The sequence below is a fragment of the Pinus tabuliformis genome, chromosome 6 (genome assembly GCF_031772625.1).
Source record: "Pinus tabuliformis cultivar Carrire ecotype Pingquan chromosome 6, CPIR1, whole genome shotgun sequence".
In the NCBI taxonomy this organism is placed as follows: Eukaryota; Viridiplantae; Streptophyta; class Pinopsida; order Pinales; family Pinaceae; genus Pinus; species Pinus tabuliformis.
The window spans coordinates 382,390,829-382,414,266 of record NC_142292.1 but is presented as its reverse complement, the minus strand read 5'-3'; the positions used below and the strand labels follow the sequence as shown (position 1 = coordinate 382,414,266).

Here is a 23,438-nt window from a genome sequence, read left to right as displayed (position 1 = left end):
AAAACAGAACCAATGATTCCTCAGTAGCCAATTATGCCGAGGTCCGAGGGTTAGAAACCACTGACAGCATTCCCAACGCAGGAAGGCATGGAGGATATGAGTCTCTTATGAAGTAGACCAAGAGCGATTGTGATACCAATCAAGAGCTTCCCAAAAAAGCCCATCAATTGAGGGCATTTTTGCTGCTAATGAAAACAGAAGCCAAGAAGTGGAAGAGCCAATGTATACAAGTCGCCCAAAGGAAGTAAACCACAGAGATGGTATGGCCCCACGAAAGGATGACCTAGAAAAACTATTACACACAATGCAGAACATGGAAGGAGATTCTATGAGCAATAAAATGGACTTCGACATGCAGATCTTGATGAACATGGTTGATAGCAATCATTCTAATTACGAGGAGCAGATGGGGGTCCTTGATAGCCAGAAGTCTTCTGATGAGCTTAGAGGGAGATTTTATGACCATTATAGGGAGAAATGAGAAGCAAAACTAAGAGAGGAACATGTTGCCAAAAAAGCAGGAAAAGAGGCAAAACTTAAAGCTCTGCAAGATGCCCTTCAACAGAGGAAAGCAGAAACGGCAGGGAAAAGTTCAAAGTCATCTAAAAAACGAGATCCTTTGGTGTAGGCTTTACATCAGACCCAAAGGTTGCAATCTTCCAAGAGCAGGCGCCCCAAGTACAGGAAAGAACGACATGTAGTTGTAAACCATGACGATGAAGAAGAGGGCAATATCAATGATTTGCATGGGAACACAATTCACAAACATGATCAGAAAAGTACAGCCAGCAGATCTACTCCTGGTGAGACCCCATCTTCAACTTCACGCATGTCAAAGGACTTGTCAAAAGCGAATGGTGCCAAAAAGATTTCATCCAAATGTCCATCTCCAGCAACTGCACATAGTCCTGTTCCTTCATCATCACCATCTCGAAGGTCAGCTCTACCTAAAGTTTCAAACACCAGTTCTACCACTACAGGCAGGGCCAGAACAACTGAAAATCCTTTAACTCGATCAGTTCCTAACTCAACTAAACAGAAGAAAGAGACTATCTGGAAGGCAGCAACAGGTCAGGTCAGGTTCATTTTGGCAACACCAGGACCAACTCTGTTTTGATCCTTATTCTGGCACAAAACGACCATCTGGAAGGCAGCAAATTTGCAATTGTTCTTAATTCTATTGTTCTGACCTAGAAAACCCTTCATCTGAAGTAGTGAAAGTGGAAGTTTGTAGCAGCTCAACTACACCTTAACAGGACTCTATGAATGGATCTATTGGACAGAACAAATTTTCTGTAAAGCAGGGCAGATGGCAGTAGGTTGGACGTCAATCTTGAGTTGAGTCTTAGGATTAGGAATTGAGGAAAACCCCCCCTGCATCCTGTAGAAAGTACTTTACTCTCTGTGTTAGGGCGGAGGTACCCAGGGATCTGCGTGAAACATTGTTTTTGTGGGAATTGAAGTTGATTGAGGGTTCCTTATTGACGATAAAAGCTTAATGTAGTGCAAGAGCCCTCACTGTATGGTAAAGATAGGGTTAGAACCCTTGTTGAAATAAAACAGTGAACGACATACCCATTTCCTCAATCCTGGGTCAAACGCAATCCTAAACGAGTCTATAACAAGCCGCAGGGGTCCCGAAATCTAGACTTGAAGTACATCATCACTGATCGAAGTTTGTTGAGGTGTACGTGGGTCTTAAATCACAGCAGACCCTAACCTTGCAATAAGTTGGGTAGGACGCGAAGACTCAGATCCAAGGCATGCTAAGGCAATCAGTTTGGTATTATTAGGCTACTTTCAATCCTTGTTGTATTGACAGATTCATTAGATTCTCCTGTTGAATTCTAGACTTGGGAACTCAATTGAAAATTCATACTGGACTGGCTGAATCATTTTGACAGTAAACACAACTAATATTGTTGTTTGGTTGAACTGTAATACTCTGCTATATTGTTAATGTGGATACCAAACTTATATTTCGTACTGAAATTGTATCAAGGTTAATTGTTCTATTGTCTTGCAGAGGTTTGAACTGTTGAATAATATTGTGCTAAGAGTATTGCATCATTGACTATTCAACAATCGTATTAGTTTAAACAGTTATGCTAGAGAAGAAAAATAGTTGTTACAGAAAATTCTAGGGAAAAATTACCCTATTCCATTACATAACCCAGAGATAGACTCCATTGACATAGAACCATAACACCGGAATGCACCAAATCCAACATTCCCTTGAACCCGGGCTCACTGTTAAGAAATGTTGCTTTGGCATGCCTGCCAAGCGCACAACCTTTGCACACACCATCCTACTCCACACAAAACTTCAGAAAACCAATGATAGAGCCTTGTAGCGTACATGCCCCATCCTCTTGTGTCAAAGCTCACTCTGGTTATTATTGTCCTGCACAAGGACCTTCATTGGTTGTCCTCCCAACGTATACGAGTTGCTCTCTTTGTTGGCTATCACTTACCTCACGCTAGGATCAGCTCCTTTCAACCTAACAAATACCTCTCCTCCCGTGAAATTGACCTCAAGTCTTATGTCCTCCATCACCAAAACAGAGAGAAAGTTCTTCTCCAACCCAGGTACATACAATACTTCCTTCACCTCCATAGGACTCCCGAAGTCCAGCTGGAATTATATGTTTCCAACACCCTCCACTACATACTTAGCATTATCACCAAGCTCCACATGAAGATCACGATGCTCCTTGGCCAAACAAGTGAAGGGGTCACGAAATCCCATCATATGATGAGAAGCTCTATTGTCCACAAACCATACACCATGTGTCGTGGTGCCTAAAAGAGATGACACCAATGCAAACTCCTCAAATTTATTAGCTAGCTCATCCATTTGCGCAAATGCAACTGTTGATGTCTTCCCTTTGCATTTGTTCTCGTTGGGGCACTATCCAACATAGTGACCATATTCGTGACATGCAAAGCACTTGACTTTGCTCATGTCCCTCTTTTTCTCTCCCTGTGAATACCCTCCTCCACGCTCATTCTACTTGGCTTTACCCTTGCCCTTCTTTGCTTGCCCAGCAAGAGCAAGATTCATTGTAGAGATTCTCATCGCTACAATGTCCATCAGATATTGAATTCTCCCAAATCTCCTTTTGGGTGAAGTCGTCCCACAATCTCATCCAATCAAGAAGCTTGTCTCTAGAAAGGATACATCTTACAAACGTATTTCATTGCTTGGTACAACCACTCAGAGCTATCTTAACGAGTTCATCCTCATCCACAGCTTCCCAACAGCTGCCAGTTCATCTCAAACCTACTGAATTCTTGTGAAGTATGAGGCTACAGTTTCAAATCCATTCATTTTAATATTCCTTAGCTTTTCTCTTAGCACCATCTTTTTGTTTGGGTAGTCACTTTGGTAAAATGTAATTAAGTTTTTCACATCAGACGAGTTGTTTGCTTCCTTGCAATGTGAGGGATTATGTGATCCTTCATAGTGTCCAACATGATCCCTCCACCTTTCACATCCTTCAGATTGTGTTCGGCTGCTTGTGTAGAATCTGAAGGAAGAGAGCAACCTTGTGCATGAGTTTTCCATACACCAAAGGAAACTAAAGGCATTCGAGACAATCTCTCCCTCATCCATTGCTCCTCCAAACTGAATATATTCCTCACGCATGCACCACATCTCTCTTGAGAACTGTCCTATTAGATTTCCTTAAAACCCAATATCTGATTTGCAATTTTCTAACCGTGCAACCAGAAATACAAACCACCGCTATTCTAGAAACTTAAATTACAAATACACTAAGTTTTCTAACTTTGCATGCACAGTGGAAATAAATAAATAAATCTAAAGACAAACACATTCAACACATAGAACACAAGATATACCCAAGAAACCCCAACCCCGAGAAAAACCTGCAAACTTTGTGTGTCTTTTATTATCCTCGGCAAAAGGCAATTCTTCAGAAAATTTACAAGAAGGAAAATCTTCCCTTTCAGCACAGAAATTACTGATCAGCTCCCCCAAGGAAAATCGAACTGCTTCTCTGCATTCACCCTGCCAAATGGTTGTGTGGTTCGACCTATCTGCACCCTGTACAGATGCGCAGCTCTCTCTCTCTCTCTCTCTGCGCAAACATGCAAGTTGAATGGCTGCTAAAACTGATTGAGAAAGGCTAATTCGGCCCTCTCTTCCTCTCTCCTTTCTGGTTGCTGAAACTCTGCGATCTGCTGAAACCCTTGTCTCTCCCTTCACTGATATGACACACACTCTTTGCCCTCCTGGGACTGGCCATCTTTTTGCTCTATCTCCTCTTATAATTTCAACCGTAACCTTAACATGACTCTCAACAGCTGAGATTAGATCTTGATGAAGAGCTGAGATCAAATCATAAGTTAACTTAGGATTTTAAATTTTTCCTAAGTCTAACTTTAAGAAATAGTTAAATAAATTAATATTTTGCTAAGTGGTTGTCTTGTGGGTCCCTCTGCTAGCCTCAGCACTTAGGCAGGCAGACCCCTTACTTCTCTACTCCAATCAACATGTCCCCTCTAGAAGTACGCCATCCATGCACCCTACTCACCGACTTGATGTCTACAAGACTGCTGCACCCTCATTAGACTCTCTCTCCTGCACCTCTCTCATAAACTACAAATTCTCTGCACAAGGATCAAGGCTAGCATTTCTGCTGAAACTGCTGTTGCTAGAAGAAAAAACACCTCAAAGCAACCAGGTAAAATTAACAGGACTTGCTTATATGGAAGGTCTTTAGTTATCTTTCTTAGTTTTTAATAGACATGATTTGACTACTGTGTTAGTGTTGGGAAGTATGTTGTTTACTATGAGCATGTTCCTTTAGAAACTGGAACTACAAACTTCTGAGTAATTTTGTAAATCAAGGAATGAAATTTATATATATGAGCTTTAGAGTAGGTGCTTTGAATTGATGGTTGAATATTGTTCTCACTCGATCCTGACATACTGGACAATGAAATGGAGAAATGCTGGATTTATAACTTGTTATCTTTCAGAAATTCATTTTACTTTGAAGATTATGAAGGTCAAAAAAAAAAACTTAGATTTTCATAAATACACAAACTTACATTTTTATATATACAGAAACTTACATTTTTCATGCCCATTTCAACGGCTGTGAGTACACGAAACTCGTCCTTGGATAAATATCGCAACACATTGACATCGAGCTTCATGACTACAAATCCAGATTGATTCCACGACAGCTTAAAACCCTTTTGAAAATAAACTCCAAGCAAGCCTGTAAACAATAAAACAATAAAATATTCAATCGCTACTCTATAATGACTTCACTACACCGTAAAAATCCAGAGATTCATCTAATTCGAACTATTTGTTTCTTGGAAATACATGGTGCTCGGATAACATACCTGCTCGCTAATTAGTAATGAAGAATAATGGCTGCCCAAAGGTGCTTCTAATGGCTGAAGAATCTGAGCATTTCAGAGAAACCTAAGAAGAAACAAGTAAAATTAGCAGCAAAACTGGCTTATATCTGCCTCTTAGAAATGTTTTAATGTAGTAGTTGTATATAATCCAACCAAAGTACTTATGAAACGCTTAAACTTGTAATGATGTATTCCTTGTGCACAGCTAAAAAGCAAAAGAGAAGTGACAGTGGCTACTCCATACCTTTTTAAATTGAAGTAGGATTGGACAGATTCTCATCTTTAGAGATTTAATTTCGTCTAGCAAACAGTTAAAATAACTATGTCAAACTAAGAACGTTGTTGTTGAAGAAGGAGTGGGGGGTTGCAAGTCTTTGGCAACTCTGCCCTAGAGATAAACTGGACTACAGTAAGTTTAATCTGGAAAACCTATGTCTGTGGCCGATATTTAATCAGGCTAAAAGGCTGCTAACGCCCTTTCACATAATCACTTTCCATCATATTTATCGAGAGTCGGACTCAGAAGCAGATGTCTTATCTAAAAAAGGAAGATCGCTGTAGAATTTCTCAGGGATAATCAAGAGATTCAGAGATCGTAATTTTAATCTGAAAGGACATGGCCAGTGTTTGAGCCATAATAGTTTCTATGTTGTTGACGTTTTCAAAGAGGCTGAGGGCCATGATATGGGTCTTTTTTAGGGGTTGATTTCTAGGTTTGTGAGAACAGTTCTATTTTGAATATGCTAGGCTATGCAGTTTCAAAATTTTGAGGATGGTATTAATAATCCTTAGTTATATAAGTATTTCAAAAGGATGTTGGGAGAAACTTGTTTTTTGCTATGTTGTTAGATGAGAGCATGCGGGCCTCAGAAATACAGGTGTTCTATTTTAAAGACAAGTCTGGCAATATATAATATGAATCCCATGAATGGCACATAAAATGTTCATTTTTTTCTCTAATAAAAAGTAATGATTTTTTTCTAAGAGAAAACACAAAGATGGAGTACTTCCCAGCTAACCTAAGTTACCAGGAACACAAAACAGAAAATGAAACGAGAAACGGGAACAGTACGAGAAATGCAATCTGGAAGTTTCACATATAAAAACAGTATATATTTTATATAAAAATATAGTCATATCTAATGTTGTATATACAAACAAACAAAAAATTCATCTCTAACACTGTCTATACAAAATAATACTAAACAAAAAGGTTAGAAGGAAGATTGCATATTGTAGATAATGCAGTTTGAATATTAAATGATGTAATCTAAAGACTAGTAGAAGCAAAACTAATTTGTAGAAAATAAAATGCTCTCGCACTATTGCAATATCAATAAAATGGTCGAGCAGTAAATGCTTTGATTTTTGCAATAATGCTTTAAGCCTGAATTTTTTATTGCTCATAGGAAGCTTTATTCCTGCCAGGGCTACACAAAATCTGCTCCATATCAGTTCATCAAACAAAGCTAATATACCCTTTTCCATCCTTGGAAAAGAAGCATATCCTTCATCATCAACAACTGGGAGCCTTGTAGGTGAAATGGTCACTTGTGCATGACATTGACTTTAAATACTATTGAAGTTGAAATATATTTCTTGTAAAGTTAATGAATGTGACATTAAAATGAATATAGATTAATTCATTTGTTTTATAAATAAATTCACGATTCTATTATTATTACTAATAATTTCATAATTAATTAAAGATGGCAAGTTTTTATTTTTTTAAATTATATGAATTAAAATCCTTCAATTCATAATGAATAAATAAGTAAAAATATTTTTTAAAATCAAACAGTTAATAATTTTATTGGGCTAGATTAGCTTTTTATTCATCCATTTTTATAGTTATCCATTGATCCAATTAAATAATTAAGTTAAGATTTTTATTTATTTGAGGAGATTACACTATATTCTCAATTTGATTGTGCTATTTTCATATTGACACTGCAAAGTTAATCAATTAATGGGTTGAAATTCCACTTTTTTTTTTAATTAAATAGTGATATATTCTCTCTTGACAGACTGATAATATTGGGATGCTGAATTCAAATATACATGTCCTTGAAATTATCACAATTTAACAATCATATCGGCCTCTCTTTGCACCTTTTGGGGCAATTGCTAGTACTATGTATGTTTAATAACATCGTATTTTTTATTCTACATTTAAAATTGAGAGTTGCCATTTGCTTTGCAAGAACCCCTTGTTTCTTTGAGTGAATGAATTGATGTAACTAATTTTTTTATATGGTTGGTAGCTCATTTATCATTAATTTTATTTTTCCTCCCTAAATATCATGAGAAAATATTAAGATTTTCATTCTTAGAAACCTATCTCCCTGTTTCCAAATAAAATAATATTTTTAATAAGTAGTTTTTTTATTTTCCTGCCTAATTATCATGTAGCGGTGAAGAACACGGGTGGGACCACTACAAATCGATTCCAAACACTAGAACTCTAGAGGCCGGAGTTGGTGATGGGACTTGTTTTCATATTGCTTGTATCCTCCTGCACTACGAGCGTATGGGTGACGGCTCCAGATATTGAAAATATTAAGATTTTTATTTTTAGAAACCTATCATCCTATTTCCAAATAATGTTTTTAATTAGTACTTTTTGATTTGAAAAAATACATATTTTATTAATTTAGCTATTACATTCAACCCATTTGTGCTTTTATTGTTCCCTCAAAAACCTAAATTTATTCTGTACTCGAGCGTTTTAGAAAAGCAGGGTTTTAGTGTGTAGTGGGTTTTTACTGGTAGAGATTGTCACATGCCACCATAAGATTCCATTTTTTGATTCACATGTGTTTTTGCTCAAATAGCAGGGTTTCAGTGTGTAGTGGGTTTTTACTGGTAGAGATTGTCACATGCCACCATAACATTCCATTTTAAGATTCACAGGTAATTTTGCTGAATAGTGATAAAATTGTGAAAGAGATTGAATTAGCTCAGTGGGTATGTCGAGGAGATTGACGCAGGGAAGTCCCCATTGTAGAGGAAAATCGCCCAGAATCCATTGTGCGTGGTTTAATTCAGCTGCGGGTGAGGGCTCCGCAGTACTCGTCAGGTAGCTCTGATTTCCTTGTAATTTTGTGGTCCATATCTCCATGTTTAATCGTCTGTCTTAATGCATGATTTAGATATTGGCATTATTCCCTCAATTTATTCTCAACCTCCTGCCCTTTTACTGAAAATTCACTATCGTGATTTTGGTCCTTGCATTACTGCAGTCCCAACACCTCTATAACAGCCAACATTCCCCATGAACAAACAGAGTTCCGACATGTATTTGCTCTACCTATAGAGTGGATTATGACGTGTTGTTTGAAATTTATTTGCTCATTTCTGTTGTAGCTTGGCTTGCATACTTCTTCTAATTTTGTACTTTGTTACAGGCAAATATTACCTGGAAATATTTACATGGTATCAGGTTGTTGTTTAACAGATCCTTCATCAAACGTTGTATGCTTTATTTCTGACCCATTTTGATCTACATCAGTTGAAATTGGACCATATTTGTATTCAGGTATTTGTGTAGACAAGGGAGGTACACGAGGTAAAAGTGTGGGTAGAAGTAGCTAATATCCATAGGGTGTAGAACTATCTGTTTTAAGCAGCAAATACTCTCCACTACATCATATTCTCTCTTTTCTCTTTTCTGTGGCGATCTCCAATTTTCGGGTGTCAAAATGAATCTTCCCAAGATGGTATTAGGAGGTAGAACCGTCTGATTCATCATTCAAGAACCGAATACTCTCTTTTACATCATATTCTCTTTTCTCGACGGTCTTCTTGAGCTTTAGCGTGTCTAGCTCAATTTCTTCAACTTTTCTGAAGAGGGTTTCTCAATCATTTGGGTTTAAACATAATTAGATTTTTTTTCATCTATGCTAAGATTATCATCTCTGGGTATAAATAGAATTAATTTTTTTTTTCCATTTATGCTAAGATTATTGGGCCACTATTTTTTGAGTTTAGAGCATTGGTGTGGAAGAAATTCAGGCTGTTGACGGTGCTGGAAATCAGTCAACCAAGGGGATCTCCCCGACATGAAGTCCCAACTAGACCTCACACCGTTTGGTGTAGGAGTCTCATCTAGTATAAAGGCCCAGTTTCCATATACTTAGAGATCTGCCTTGGCTCTAGCTGTCAGCATGGGAGAGTGATGCAATGGTATCTTCAAACAGCAAGGTAAGTGTGCCTGGTGAGTGTGCAACGCAACTGTGTCAAGGTTCTCTTACTGCAAAAGGGGGAGAAAAGTGAGCCTCTAAGTGAGAGGTAATAGTACCAACCAAGAAGAGACACATACAGGCCAGGAAGGTCTGTCCAACATCCAACGGAATAGTCCACAGCGGATGCGGCAGTCGTTAAAACCAAAGTACAGGGAAAGATCTGTCCACCATCCAGCAGAATAGTCCACAACGGATGTGACGGTCATTATAACCAATAAGCGAGAAAGGTCTGTCTAGTATCCTATGGAGTAGTCCACAAGGATGAGACAACAGTGATAACCAATACAACACATTCCCAATAAGGTAAGTACTAAAACAACTGAAATAGTTCAACTATATTAGTACATGTGAAACAAACATGAATTACAAATGCTCAAAGAATAGTCTTACAAACATCCACAAGTCATGCATGGAAACATGTTGGCCTAAACAGGCTTCTGTATTAAGCAAAAGTTCCAAGACACATATTTACATCATACATCACTAGCCCCAATAGTGGGACATTGGAGCCACTCCTCGCTCCTCAAAGAACTGACTGAAACTCTTTATGCTTCGTGGGAGGAGCCAAGGTTAAAATTCCTTTGCTTATTCAATGAGAGGGTATATATAACCAAGGGGTGATGCTTGACCCTTGTGGCTCTTCGACTACCTTGATGACTGTTCAACTTCCTATGACTTTTCAACTGACATGACTCCTCATATTCATGCGTGTCCATCAGACTTCCACTTTACATTCATTCGATTTACAATAGACATGGCCCATAATAGTGATGTGGCCTTCGACAACTCCTGACACGACTTGAAATGACATGGACTAGCTTGCTAAGGTGGCGATGTTAAGCCGTTGTTGTTGTTGAGTGATAGATATGTTCTTGGATGTGCTTTCTCTTCTCCTCCACATAGCTTGATGATGCGGGGTCTTCAATGATCTTTGGTCTTGAGAGGTGGTTGCATGCATGTGTTCCCTTTGCTTGTACTTGATAAGCTTCTTTGTCCGTCCAGCTGTAAGTGAGTCTTCTAGCATGTTCGCTCCTCCTTCTCCTTCTTCATCATCTCGCCATGATCTAACAGTGTACCTATTCCTGCAATTCACTCATGATGGGACAACATCAAATCCAAAAACTCCCTAGTCTAAGATGATGCACTATTATCCATGGACTGAGCCCAAGACAGGTGACAGGGTAGGAAAGAGGGCCCAGTAATTACGCATTGCGCAATTCCAAGTGAGAGGGAGGGAGACTGGTCACTGAGACTACACAGAGCGCAGCTCAGGCTTGGTTGAGGAACTCCTGAGCACGGTCTTCACTGCCGGGAAAAATTACGCAGAGGATACTGGGAGACAAGATTGCGCAGTTGGGAAAGTTAGTGGTTGTTGCAAGATGGGACCATGGGAGGCAGGTCTGCGTAGTTTTTAAAGGCAAGGCAGGACTAGGCAGCAAAGGGGCCTGGGAGGACATGATCTGTGCAGTTTTTTAGATCAATGAGTCCCGGTTGAGGGAGGACATTGGGGAACACTTCTGTGCAGTTTTGGGAGGCAAGTGAGGTTGGGTTCTCTGAGCATTGCGGGGTTCCAGCAGGCAAGTGAGGTCAGGTTCTCTGCGCATTGCGGGGTTCCAACAAGCAAGGGAGGAAGCTTGATATTGATCTTACGAAATGCACAGTTTAGGTCAAGCTAGGAGGAACTACTGCGCAATTCTGGGGATGAAGGCAGTCTGCTCAACTCTGAAATTGTGCAGTGCAACTGCCCTGGGGGACAGTGATTGCGCAATTCGCAGTTCAAGGCAGCAGGGTTGCATCATAGAGGGTTGAGATTGCGCAGTTCAGTCAGGGTTCGGTGAAAGAGAGTTGCCCGGTCGAGAGGATTTTCGGAAAAATGGTTATGTGTGGGAGGCAGGTGAACTTGTGAAGAACTTGAGATTGTGATCACACACTTAGCATACTTCGACAACACGACAACATAGACCATCGGAACAACAAGACAAAGCATTACCCTCTGTGAGACTATCCTAAGACAAAAAGCGACAAGTGCGACACTTGAGATAGACTTTAGGACGACCGTGACGACACTTGTGCGACAGTGCTTAAAACTTTGTGTATGAATGTGACAGTTGTTTACATGGCTAGGACAACTTGTAAACACAAAGACAAACCTTCGAGATCACCAGAAAGGTTCACAAACATGACATAACAACCAAACATGCCAAAAGACGACAATTGATCCAACAAGCGAAGGGAGAAAGATGCTTAGAGGAAACACATGGGATGACTGTCAGTGCTTGCAACCATGCATGTCATTGAAGACATAATGATATGACGATGATAAGCGATCCTTCATGCTACAATAAGAGGTGTATTTCAAAAGATGTGTTTTGTTTTCCATACCTACCCTCCAAAGGGTTATGCATCAGATGGAGTCTTCATGCGGTCCCTGTGAAAATTCCTGAACCCGGAATCCCTACTGCAGCAACTACTTAAGTTTCTCCTACTTGTTAATTTCTTAATCAAGTTATTGTTTCCTACAGTAAATATCGAAACTAATACACTGCAGCCTACACCATTTAAATTTATAAGCGAAAACAAGTAATTGAACAGGAAATAGATACAACACAATGACACCGTTATTTTTGGACAAATGTCCCCGGAAAAACCCAATGCGGGAAACTGGTGTAGCAGATCTTAGGGTTTTTATTATTAAGCAGAAGTTATTTCTGAATACAAACTCTGGATGCCTTGCTAGCAATCCAATACAGAGAATATCACTCAGCATAAGGAATTAGTGAGATTACCTCACTCTACACTAGAAGTCCCGGTTGATCCGACAGCTGAATCAACGAGTCTCCGACTACCTCTGCGCTGCCCCTACGTAGTCACTGTGTGGGCCTGCGTCACTAACTTTGAGGCACTGCGTCACCTCTCTGCTGGATCGATTTTCTCTTAGGAGCTTCGACTTCAGCCGTCCTGGCTTAGAACGTCAAACCCCCAGCAAAATCTCAGACTTCTGCGTGGAAGGCACTACGATACTTTGCATGAGCCCTTGTTGGCTCTGTGTCACCCTCACTGGGCACTGCATTGCCTCCTCTGCATTTTTCTCTGCCTCTCTGCTGCGTATTCTTGGCTCTAAAGAAGATTCTCCAACCAAAACTATCTCTGCCCCTCTCTGCGTGATCACCACGAAATCACTGCGCTGCTCTCTAGCTCAGCGATTCGATCTGACTAATCAACTCTCAGTGTGTTTTCCAAAAGACCCTCAAGCCTCTTTAAATAATCTTCTTGTTGACATTCAACGGCCCAGATTAGAAATTGATCAATTGCTAAGATCATTTCTACTTGATCCTCGTCTTCTTTTAGAAGTTACACCTACAGTTAGATTAATACCCATTAATTATTTTAATTTCCTAAGTTCAGACTTAGGGGCCCATTAAAAATAATTAATTATTTTAATAAAACTGCCTCTGGGTGGAATTTCCCAAAATGATTTCTGGGTTCTTTGGAATAAATGTGTCCAAGCCTCCCTACAAAATTTTAGACTTAGAGCACATCTGATGCTACTAGAAATCAACACTCCCTCTTAGCAAGGAATGTGCTCTAGCAATGCCTCCCACTGAAGCATCACCCTGACTTCATAACATCGTCCTCTGCGCTGCTTGTAGATTTGCCTCTCTCCGCTGCTTCTCAGCTAGTGAGAATTCAGACTCTTTGGCTAGAAGTCCTCCAAGGAAGAATTCCCTCAACTGTTTCTCTCTCTTCCCTCTGCGTCTTTCTGCCCAGCAACTGCCTGCAGAAAACTGCGTCCCACCAGAAAAACCTCTTCTTCACTGAATCTGCTGCACTGCTCCCTCTGACGCTGGCAAACATCGATCTAGAGGTCGTACCTCTCTATCAACTCACTTAGAGAGAGACCTTTCCTCGAAAATCTTTGCCCTCCGGTCTAGACTGCGCAATCCCTCTTGGGATTCAATTTGCTGCCTATTCAGCAATTCGATCCTCCTCTTCAGCACTGGATCTTCCAGCTATGTTTTCTTGATTCATCTACAGCTCTGATACCATGTGAAAATTCATAAACCCGGAATCCCTACTGCAACAACTGATTAGGTTTCTCCTACTTGTTAATTTCTTAATCAAGTTACTTAATGTTTCTTACAGTAAATATCGAAACTAATACACTGCAGCCTACACCATTTAAATTTATAAGCGGAAACAAGTAACTGAACAGGAAATAGATACAACACAATGACACCGTTATTTTGGACAAATGTCCCCGGAAAAACCCAATGCGGGAAAACCAGTGCAACAGATCTGAGTGTTTTTATTATTAAGTAGAAGTTATTTCTGAATACAAACTCTGGATGCCTTGCTGGCAATCCAGTACAGAGAATATCACTCGACAGAAGAAATTAGTGAGATTACCTCACTCTACACTTCAAGTCTCGGCTGATCCGACAGCCAAATCAACGAGTCTCCGGCTACCTCTGCGTTGCCCCTACGCAATCACTGTGTGGGCTTGCGTCACTGCCTTTGAGGTACTCTGTCACCTCTATGCTGGATAGATTTGCTCTCAGGAGCTTCAACTTCAGCCCTCCCGGCTCAGATGTCAAACCCCCAGCAAAATCTCAGACTTCTGCGTGGAAGGCATTGAGCTACTCTGCGTGAGTGCTACTTGGCTCTGTGTCACCCTCACTAGGCACTACATTGCCTCCTTTACGTCTTTCTCTACCTCTCTGCTGCGTATTCTTGGCTTCGGAGAAGATTATCCAACCAAAACTATCTCTTCCCCTCTTTGCGTGATTACCACGAAATCACTACACTGCTCTCTGGCTCAGCGATTCGATCTGACTGATCAACTCTCAGTGTGTTTTCCAAATGACCCTCAAGCCTCCTTAAATAATCTTCTTGTTGACATTCAACGGCCCAGATTAGAAGCTAATCAATGGCTAAGATCATTTCTGCTTGATTCTCGTCTTCTTCTAGAAGTTACACCTATAGTTAGATTAATACCCATTAATTATTTTTATTTCCTAAGTTTAGACTTAGGGACCCATTAAAAATAATTAATTATTTTAATAAAATTGTCTCCGGGTGGAATTTCCCAAAACGCTTTCTGGGTTCTTCGGAATACAGTGCCCAAGCCTCCCTGCAAAATTTGAGACTTAGAGAACATTCGATGCTACCAGAAATCAACAGTCCCGATCTTCTATCATACCTTGGGTTCCTCAGTCTCCTTATCTTTCTCCTCAGCTCCTTGAGAGTCATCTAGCATGTCATCCTTCTTCATGGCCACTGAGAGACACAATTGCGTAGTTTAAGCGTGCAGTGACTGCTGCGAGATGAGGCCCTGGGAGGACAAATTTGCGCAATTTCAAGATGCAAGGTCGATTGTGCAGCTGAGATGCTTGAGGGACAAGACTATGTAGTTTCTAATGACAGTGGGTTCCAACTGAGGGGAGGACACTAGGGGAAGCCACTCACAGTTTTGGATGCCAAGGGAGGCTGGGCTTTCTGCGCATTGCGCAGTTCCAGCAAAGGAAGGGAAAAAAGCTTGAGGGTTGCAGATGCGAAGTGCGCAGTTCAGGAAAGCTAGATGAGGCTAGGTTGCTAGGGAAACTCCGGAATTTGGCTAAGTGTGGGATCAGTGGAACCAATGTGAATAGTGATAGAACTTGACTACGATCACACACTTGAACACTTAGTGACACAACATAGACCATCCAAAACATATCAAAACACACTTTGTTTAATGCAACAACCTTTGTGGCAGCTTATGACAAGTGCGGCTCTGATGATAGACTTTGGGAGGATAAAGGCAACACTTTTGCAAGAGTGCGTGAAATGAGTGTGAAACATGTCTATGTGATGAGAACAACCCATTCTCACAAAGATTTCCCCTTGAAGCAAAACAAACTTCCCTTTGCATGACAAGCGATAATCCCCATGCCCAAAGATGACACATACTATATAAAGATAAAAGTGTGAACGACTCTTAAGATTTAGGAAGGGAGCTTGAAATCATGAACTTACCAATAAGTGACTAAGGAACGACCGATCATAGGATCCACAATAGGCTCTGAAATTTGAGTGCAGGCCAAAATTTTGGAGGGTGTAACAGCCACTACAACAATTGACGACACACTAGTTGAATTCCAGCTTCTTTGTCTTGGTTCGTTTTAGTGCAGGGCCTTGGTCCATCAGGGAGTATTGATTCATCATGCAGATTACTTTGGCTTCTCCACTTACCCCATGGGCAAACATGGTCCCCTTTGTACCTTCTCAGTTGAACACAACATAAGATTCAGCCAGATCACAGTGTTTTGAATTGGGAAGGGTAGTTTAGCTCGCAAGCTTAAGATTTTTAGAGTATAGTTTTTCATCTCTAGTGTTGCTCCGCTGCCAACAGGCCTGGACAGCACCCCGGCGGAGTCACGCAGGAACACAAGCATTGTTCCACTGCCAGCGAGCCTAGACAATAGCCTGGTGGAGTTGCTTGCTTCACCTCTCTGTGCAATAAGCTTTTTTCTTCCTTCGCCTTCATTTATTTTTGAAAGAGAACTATGCATCGACACTTATTTATTTTGGGGCGGAAGAGGGATCCCAACTTATTGAGAGTAGGTAAGGTTGTTCCTTCAAAGACGCATATAAAGACCTCTGATTTAGGTTTGCTCATTTAGATTTTTCCCCTTCTCCATTTCTACTAGTTGGATAAGCTTGAGTATAGGCATGAGGTTCCCAGACTGGACACAGGTTCATGGTTGGAACAAAGTTCTCCTTACGAACGGATCGTATTTTCCGTCAGAACTTCATTGGCCAAAAGATACAACCAATTACAAGGAAGTCAGACACAGGACTAGCCAAATGTTGAAGTGTCACAAGACTCTTTGAACTTCAGCCACATACACACTTGGAAGCCAAACAGGTCCAGGCACAACACTTATTCGCGTAATGGAACAAAAGGAAAACTCAACAAGGAAGGAAACAAAGCAAAAAGAAAGAAGACACAGAACCAAGAAACAAAATCAAAAGACAAGAGAACAAAATGACTAAAGCAAACATGATGCAGATCCAGAATAAGAAAACCAGGACAAACTACAGGGAAGGAGTGCAAGGAAAGAAAACTAAGATGCAGCTAATCCTACTCCTAACCTAACAACTAGAAGGTCAAGGTTACGTGTAATGAAATTTCCAGTGAAGCCAACGTAGTTGTTCCCAACCTGCATCCACAAAGATATGAATGATTAAAACAAATAAAAAGTGATGTGCAACATAAGATATAAAAACTTGAAAAACTTGCATAAGAAAATGAAGGTCTTTCCTGTCTGCAGAAAGGTGTGTCACAACCACTACTTTCATCCAATTTACATGATTACCTTCTTGATGGATTTTCAACAAACCTCGAAAGCCTCTTACGGATGTGTCCTCATCTGCACCGAGCTTCTTAGCAAGCACGAGGAAGGATTGAAAGTTGTTACCTACAACAGAGCTTGCCAAGAAAGATTGTTCCAGCCATTTAGCGATTGGATCGTAAAATTCATGATGGCCGCCTTGAAAGCCTCGCAATCTTTGAAAAGATGAATTTTTTATTCGAGAAGTGGGATCAAGATGGGAATCTTGTAAGGGAAAATCGATCTAATAATTCTTGGCAGTCATGCCAAGACAATGAGCACCTGCCATAACCATCAGCAAAGCCTAAAGTGCCTCACCTGCTTGACAGAAATCTGAATAGAGTGATGTTGAACAATGAAGAACAAAGAGTGTGAAACAACTGTCATTGGATGTGTTGATGTGAAAATGATAAGCCAAATGACAGTGACCCAAGATAGAGAAATGATCAGATGAGCTAATTAAAGCATCAAATTCCCAATTTGCAATAAACGTAGAAAAATCAATTTGAACAATCTTGTGAATACTCTGAACAATTGGACCAAGTTCCTTGCGAGCCAGACATGATGGACCAGCTTGCTGCAACTGGTGAAAATTTGTACAAGCATCATAGTCATCAAAAGAGTTTAAAAGGGATGCTAGTACCACGAATGCATGAGACCAGTTGCGGCATGGTGAATGGGGAAAAACTTGATCCGTGTGACAACTTGTGCATTCATTATCACACAGGGATATTTCTGGTGTGATGAGAGGACATATTTGCAATACAAGATTCGCAAGAAGACCGAGCAGTTGACCATTACGGGAGAAATTCGATAAGTATGATTCTTGCAGACAAAGATAGTCCTTGAGATGGACATTCCCAACCCAACTTTGATGTGAGAGATTTGCTTGAAGACGAATGAATTGCAACAAATTCGTGAGTTCGATCATAAGTGAAATCTTGAAAATTTGAGAGATCACACCTGGAATACCAAACATTTTTTACACGAGAATTTACATAGAGTGAAACCATGCAGATGGATGGATTGTGCGAGAGAAACTAGATCTGATTTAGTTCAGGGGCTTACTAGAGTCGCGAGATCCTAAGATAACCATCAACGGAAGTTGAAGTGCCTCAACTCCTTGGCAAGTCCCTAAACTTTCCAGGATTGTAGAATCGCATTTTGAAGCTTGAACCAAATCACACATCGTTTGAGGGTGGCTGTCGTTGCTAATTTCAAAATTGCTCTCCGGATGGCAGCCATCTCTGTCACAGGTTTCACCAGATTTTTCAGCTTCAACAACAATCAGATTACTCAATTGAAGAGGCTCTTATGATATCACATTCAAAGATAAATGCATTGGTGAGATCTCATGAGCAAGCTGATTTGAAGAGTTGTCTTCATGCAAAAGAAGAGATGATGAGGGGTGGGAAGAGTTCTCTGTGCTTTGATTGTTTTCAATTTCATCATGGACAGCCTCACCACCTTGTGTCAATCGAGGAGATAACTCATCGGATGAAGAAACAAAAGAACATGGAGTATCTTCGTCGCAAGTGGATGTGTTGCGAATGGTAGGACACAAGGGATAGTGAGGTGAAGGGGAAGTTTCAATATGAAGTTCTTCTTTGACCGAACCTAATTCTAGATCTGGATTAAAATCCTCATGAGGAACCGAAAGATCATATGATGTGCTTGGGCATTTGTCACGACGTGTGGAAACAGAGTTATCATCATTGGAATGATCACTGCCCAAGGCTGGGGGTTGATTGAAAGAATTGATTGTACTGGATTTTCCACCAAGATTAAAAGATTGAGAATCATCCAAGAATGGAAACTCATTGTTTTGACGCGGACAATTTCGAAACAAAGCGGAGAAATTGATAGTGTCCTCACCTTTTTTCTCCTTTACCTGCGTAATGTGACTACCTTGCACCTGATTGCAATTTGAGCCAGCAGCTTGAGAATCAAGAGAATGTGAAAAACAGGCTAGTGAATCAGACTGATCAAGCGAGTCATGCTACAAAGAGCAGGATGTGAAGAAGACAGAGGATAACAGGAATTTGGATCAGCCTTGAGATTAGAGTTGTGAACAGTGACATCCTCTTGTGAAATGGCGTGAGTCTTCATCTTAGGCTTCATGAGAGATTCTGGAATTTCCTCCATTGAAGCGGGAGAAGAATGAGAAGATGGGTCAGAAATTTGATTCGCAAATTTCCCAGTTTTACAATCACCTCTAGGAGGCACCCACATCGAGACAGAAAAGGAGGACAAGGAACAAATGGGGTAGTAGGCTCCTCCTCTGCAATCTGAGGTGCCTCATGATCTGCAAGAGTTGGGGAGGAAGGGAAAACAGGAGGTTCACTGTATTGGGAGACATGAACCAAGCGTTTAAACTCTTGTCTCAAGAAATGCGAGTTCAAATTTTTGTTAGGAATTTCGCAACAGAGGTGAAGGAACTGATGAGCAAAGTCCTCAACCGATTCGTCAGGCTCCATCCTTAAACGACGGATTTTTCACAGACATCTTGGTGGCTATACTTATCGAAAGCTTTATTCATCATCTGGGCAAGCTGACCAAATGAACATATAGAAGTAATGGGTAATGTATGACACCATTGTTTAACACGACCTTCGAATGTGAGGGTGAGTAATCTAGCCATGACATCTTCGGAATCTATTTGGTGCCAACGGCAAAGACGGTTAACTTGAAGCAGATGTTCACGAAAAGTTGATTCACCCTCACCATCGAACTTCAACTCGGATAGGTCATGCATAATTTATGCAGGGATGGTACAATTAAGCTCTTTAGAAAAACATCCCGAGATTATGATGTGGGGAAGAGCCATTAAAAATAAGAGATTCTAACCAGAGTTCTACAAGCACATCCTGTCGTCTGGCCCTCCTTCTAGCGTCATTTTGTTGACGGTGCTAAAAATCCGTCAACCAAGGGGATCTCCTCAATATGAAGTCCCAACTAGACCTCACATCATTTAGTGTAGGAGTCCCATCCAATATAAAGGCTTGTTTGCCATATACTTAGAGATCTTCCTCGGCTCTAGCTGTCAGCACGGGAGAGTTTTGCAATGGTATCATCGAACAGCAAGGTAAGTGTGCCTGGTGAGTGTGCAACGCAACTTTGTCAAGGTTCTCTTACTGCAAAAGGGGGAGAAAAGTGAGTCTCTAAGTGAGAGGTAATAGTACCACTCAGGAAGAGACACACGAGAACTATGAAGGTCTGTCCATCATCCCAGTGGAATAGTCCACAGCAGATGCGGAGTCGTTAAAACCAAAGTAGAGGGAAAGATTAGTCCACCATCCAGCAAAATAGTCCACAACAGATGTAACGGTCGTTATAACCAATAAGCGAGAAAGGTCTGTCTAGTATCTTGCGGAGTGGTCCATGAGGAGGAGAAACAATGATAACCAATACAACACATTCCCAATAAAGTAAGTACGAAAACAACCGAAATAATTCAATTATCTTAGTACATGTGAAACAAACATGAATTACAAATGCTCAAAGAATAGTCTTACAAACATCCACAAGTCATACATGGAAACGTGTTGGCCTAAACAGGCTTTTGTATTAAGAAAAAGCTCCAAGACACATATTTACATCATACATCACTAGCCCCAGTAGTGGGACATTGGAACCACTCCTCGCTCCTCAAAGAACTGACTGAAACTCTCTATGCTTCGTGGGAGGAGCCAAGGTGAAAAGTCCTTTAATCATACAATGAGGGGGTATATATAACCAAGGGGTGATGCTTGACCCTTGTGACTCTTCAACTACCGTCATGATTATTCAACTTCCTATCCTATGAATTTTCAACTGACATGACTCTTCATATTCATGTGTGTCCATTGGACTTCCACTTTACATTACATTCGATTTACAATATACATGGCCCATAATAGTGATGTGGCCTTTGACAACTCATGACACGACTTGACATAACACTACTGACATGGACTATCTTGCTGAGGTGGCGGTGTCAAGTTGTTGTTGCTGCTGAGTGATAGATGTGTTCTTGGATGTGCTTTCTCTTCTCCTCCGCATAGCTTGATGATGTGAGGTCTTCAATGATCTTTGGTCTTGAGAGGTGGTTGCATGCACGTGTTCCCTTTGATTGTACTTGATAAGCTTCTTTGTCCATCCAATTGTAAGTGAACCTTCTAGCATGTTCGCTCCTCCTTCTCCTTCTTCATTGCCTCGCCATGATCTAACAATGTATCTGTTCCTGGAATTCTCATGACGATATGACATCAAATCCAAAAACTCCCTAGTCTAAGATGATGCACTATTATCCATGCACTAAGCCCGAGATAGGTGACAGGCTCGGAAAGAGGGCCCAGTAACTGTGCAATTCTAGGTGACAGAGAGGGAGACTAGTCGCTGAGACTGCGCAGAGCGCAACCCAGGCTTGGCTGAGGAACTCCTGAGCACAGTCTTCACTGCCGGGAAAAATTGCACTGAGGCCACTGGGAGACGAGATTGCGCAATTCTAAGTGACAGGGAGGGAGACTAGTCACTGAGACTACGCAGAGCGCAACCCAGGCTTGGCTGAGGAACTCCTAAGCACAGTCTTCACTGTCGGGAAAAATTGCACCGAGGCCACTGGGAAACGGGATTGCACAGTTGGGACAGTTAGTGGTTGTTGCAAGATGGGACCTTGGGGGGTAGGTCTGTGCAGTTTTCAAAGGCAAGGCAGGATTGGGCAGCAGAGGGGCCTGGGAGGACATGATCTACGCAATTTTTGAGATCAGTGAGTCGCCCTAGTCTAAGATGATGCACTATTATCCATGCACTAAGCCCGAGATAGGTGACAGGCTGGGAAAGAGGGCCCAGTAACTGTGCAATTCTAGGTGACAAAGAGGGAGACTAGTCGCTGAGACTGCGCAGAGCGCAACCCAGGCTTGGCTGAGGAACTCCTGAGCATAGTCTTCACTGCCAGGGAAAATTGCACCGAGGTCACTGGGAGACGAGATTGTGCAATTCTAGGTGACAGGGAGGGAGACTAGTCACTGAGACTGCGCAAAGCGCAACCCAGGCTTGGCTGAGGAACTCCTAAGCACAGTCTTCACTGCCGGGAAAAATTGCACCGAGGCCACTGGGAGACGGGATTGCACAGTTGGGACAGTTAGTGGTTGTTGCAAGATGGGACCTTGGGGGGTAGGTCTGCGTAGTTTTCAAAGGCAAGGCAGGACTGGGTAGCAGAGGGGCCTGGGAGGACATGATCTACGCAATTTTTGAGATCAGTGAGTCGCGGCTGAGGGAGGGCACTGGGGAACACTTCTGCGCAGTTTTGGGAGGCAAGACAGGTCGAGTTCTCTGCGCATTGCGGGGTTCCAACAGGCAAGGGAGGAAGCTTGATGACTGATCTTGCGAAATGCATAGTTCAAGTCATGCTCAGAGGAACCACTGCACAATTCTGGGGATGAAGGCAGTCTGCTTAACTCTGAAATTGCATAGTGCCACTACCCTGGGGGATAGTGACTGCGCACTACACAGTTCCAGGCAGTAGGGTTGCATCACAGAGGACTGAGACTGTGCAGTACACAATTCAGTCGGGGCCCGATAAAAGAGAGTTGCCTGGTCGGGAGGATTTTCGAAAAAATGTCTAAGTGTGGGAGGCAAGTGAACTTGTGAGGAACTTGAGATTGTGATCACACACTTAGCATACTTCGATGACACGACAACATAGACCACCGGAACAACAAGACAAAGTATTACCCTCTGTGAGACTATCCTAAGACAAAAAGCGACAAGTGCAACACTTAAGATAGACTCTAGGACGACACTTGTGCGACAGTGCTTAAAACTTTGTGTATAAGTGTGACAAGTGTTTACATGGCTAGGACAACTTGTATACACAAAGACCAACCTTCGAGGTCACCAGAAAGGTTCAAAAACATGACATAACAACCAAACATGCCAAAATACGACAATTGATCCAACAAGTGAAGGGAGCAAGACGCTTAGAGGAAACACATGGGATGATTGTCAGTGCTTGCAACCATGCATGTCATTGAAGACATAATGATATGACAATGATAAGTGGTCCTTCATGCTACACTAAGAGGTGTATTTCAAAAGATGTGTTTTGTTTTCCATACCTACCCTCCAAAGGGTTATGCATTAGATGGAGTCTTCATGAGGTCCCGATCTTCTATCATACCCTGGGTTCCTCAGTCTCCTTATCTTTCTCCTCGGCACCTTGAAAGTCATCTAGCATGTCATCCTTCATTGTGGCCACTAAGAGACACAATTACGCAGTTTAAGCGGGCAGTGGCTGCTGCAGGATGAGGCCCTGGGAGGACACATCTGTGCAGTTTCAGGATGCAAGGTGGACTGGGCAGCTGAGATGCCTGAGGGACAAGACTATGCAAATTCTAGTGACAATGGTTTCCAGTTGAGGGAAGGACACTAGGTGAAGCCA

The 23,438-nt window shown here is 41.5% G+C and overlaps 1 protein-coding gene across 2 annotated transcripts in view; it reads right to left on the bottom strand.

The window, feature by feature from the left end:
* The window catches only part of LOC149258917 (serine/threonine-protein kinase rio2-like), a 233,179-nt gene that overhangs the window by 200,118 nt on the left and 9,623 nt on the right, over nt 1-23,438 (bottom strand). For both annotated transcript variants that reach the window (XM_089416735.1, XM_089416745.1), the window contains exons 2-3: nt 5,383-5,464; nt 5,104-5,252 (exon numbers count right to left, since the gene is read on the bottom strand). In XM_089416735.1, coding sequence (XP_089272861.1) covers nt 5,104-5,187 — 84 coding nt within the window. In that variant the 5' untranslated portion in view covers nt 5,188-5,252; nt 5,383-5,464. The remainder of the gene's footprint in view (nt 1-5,103; nt 5,253-5,382; nt 5,465-23,438) is intronic.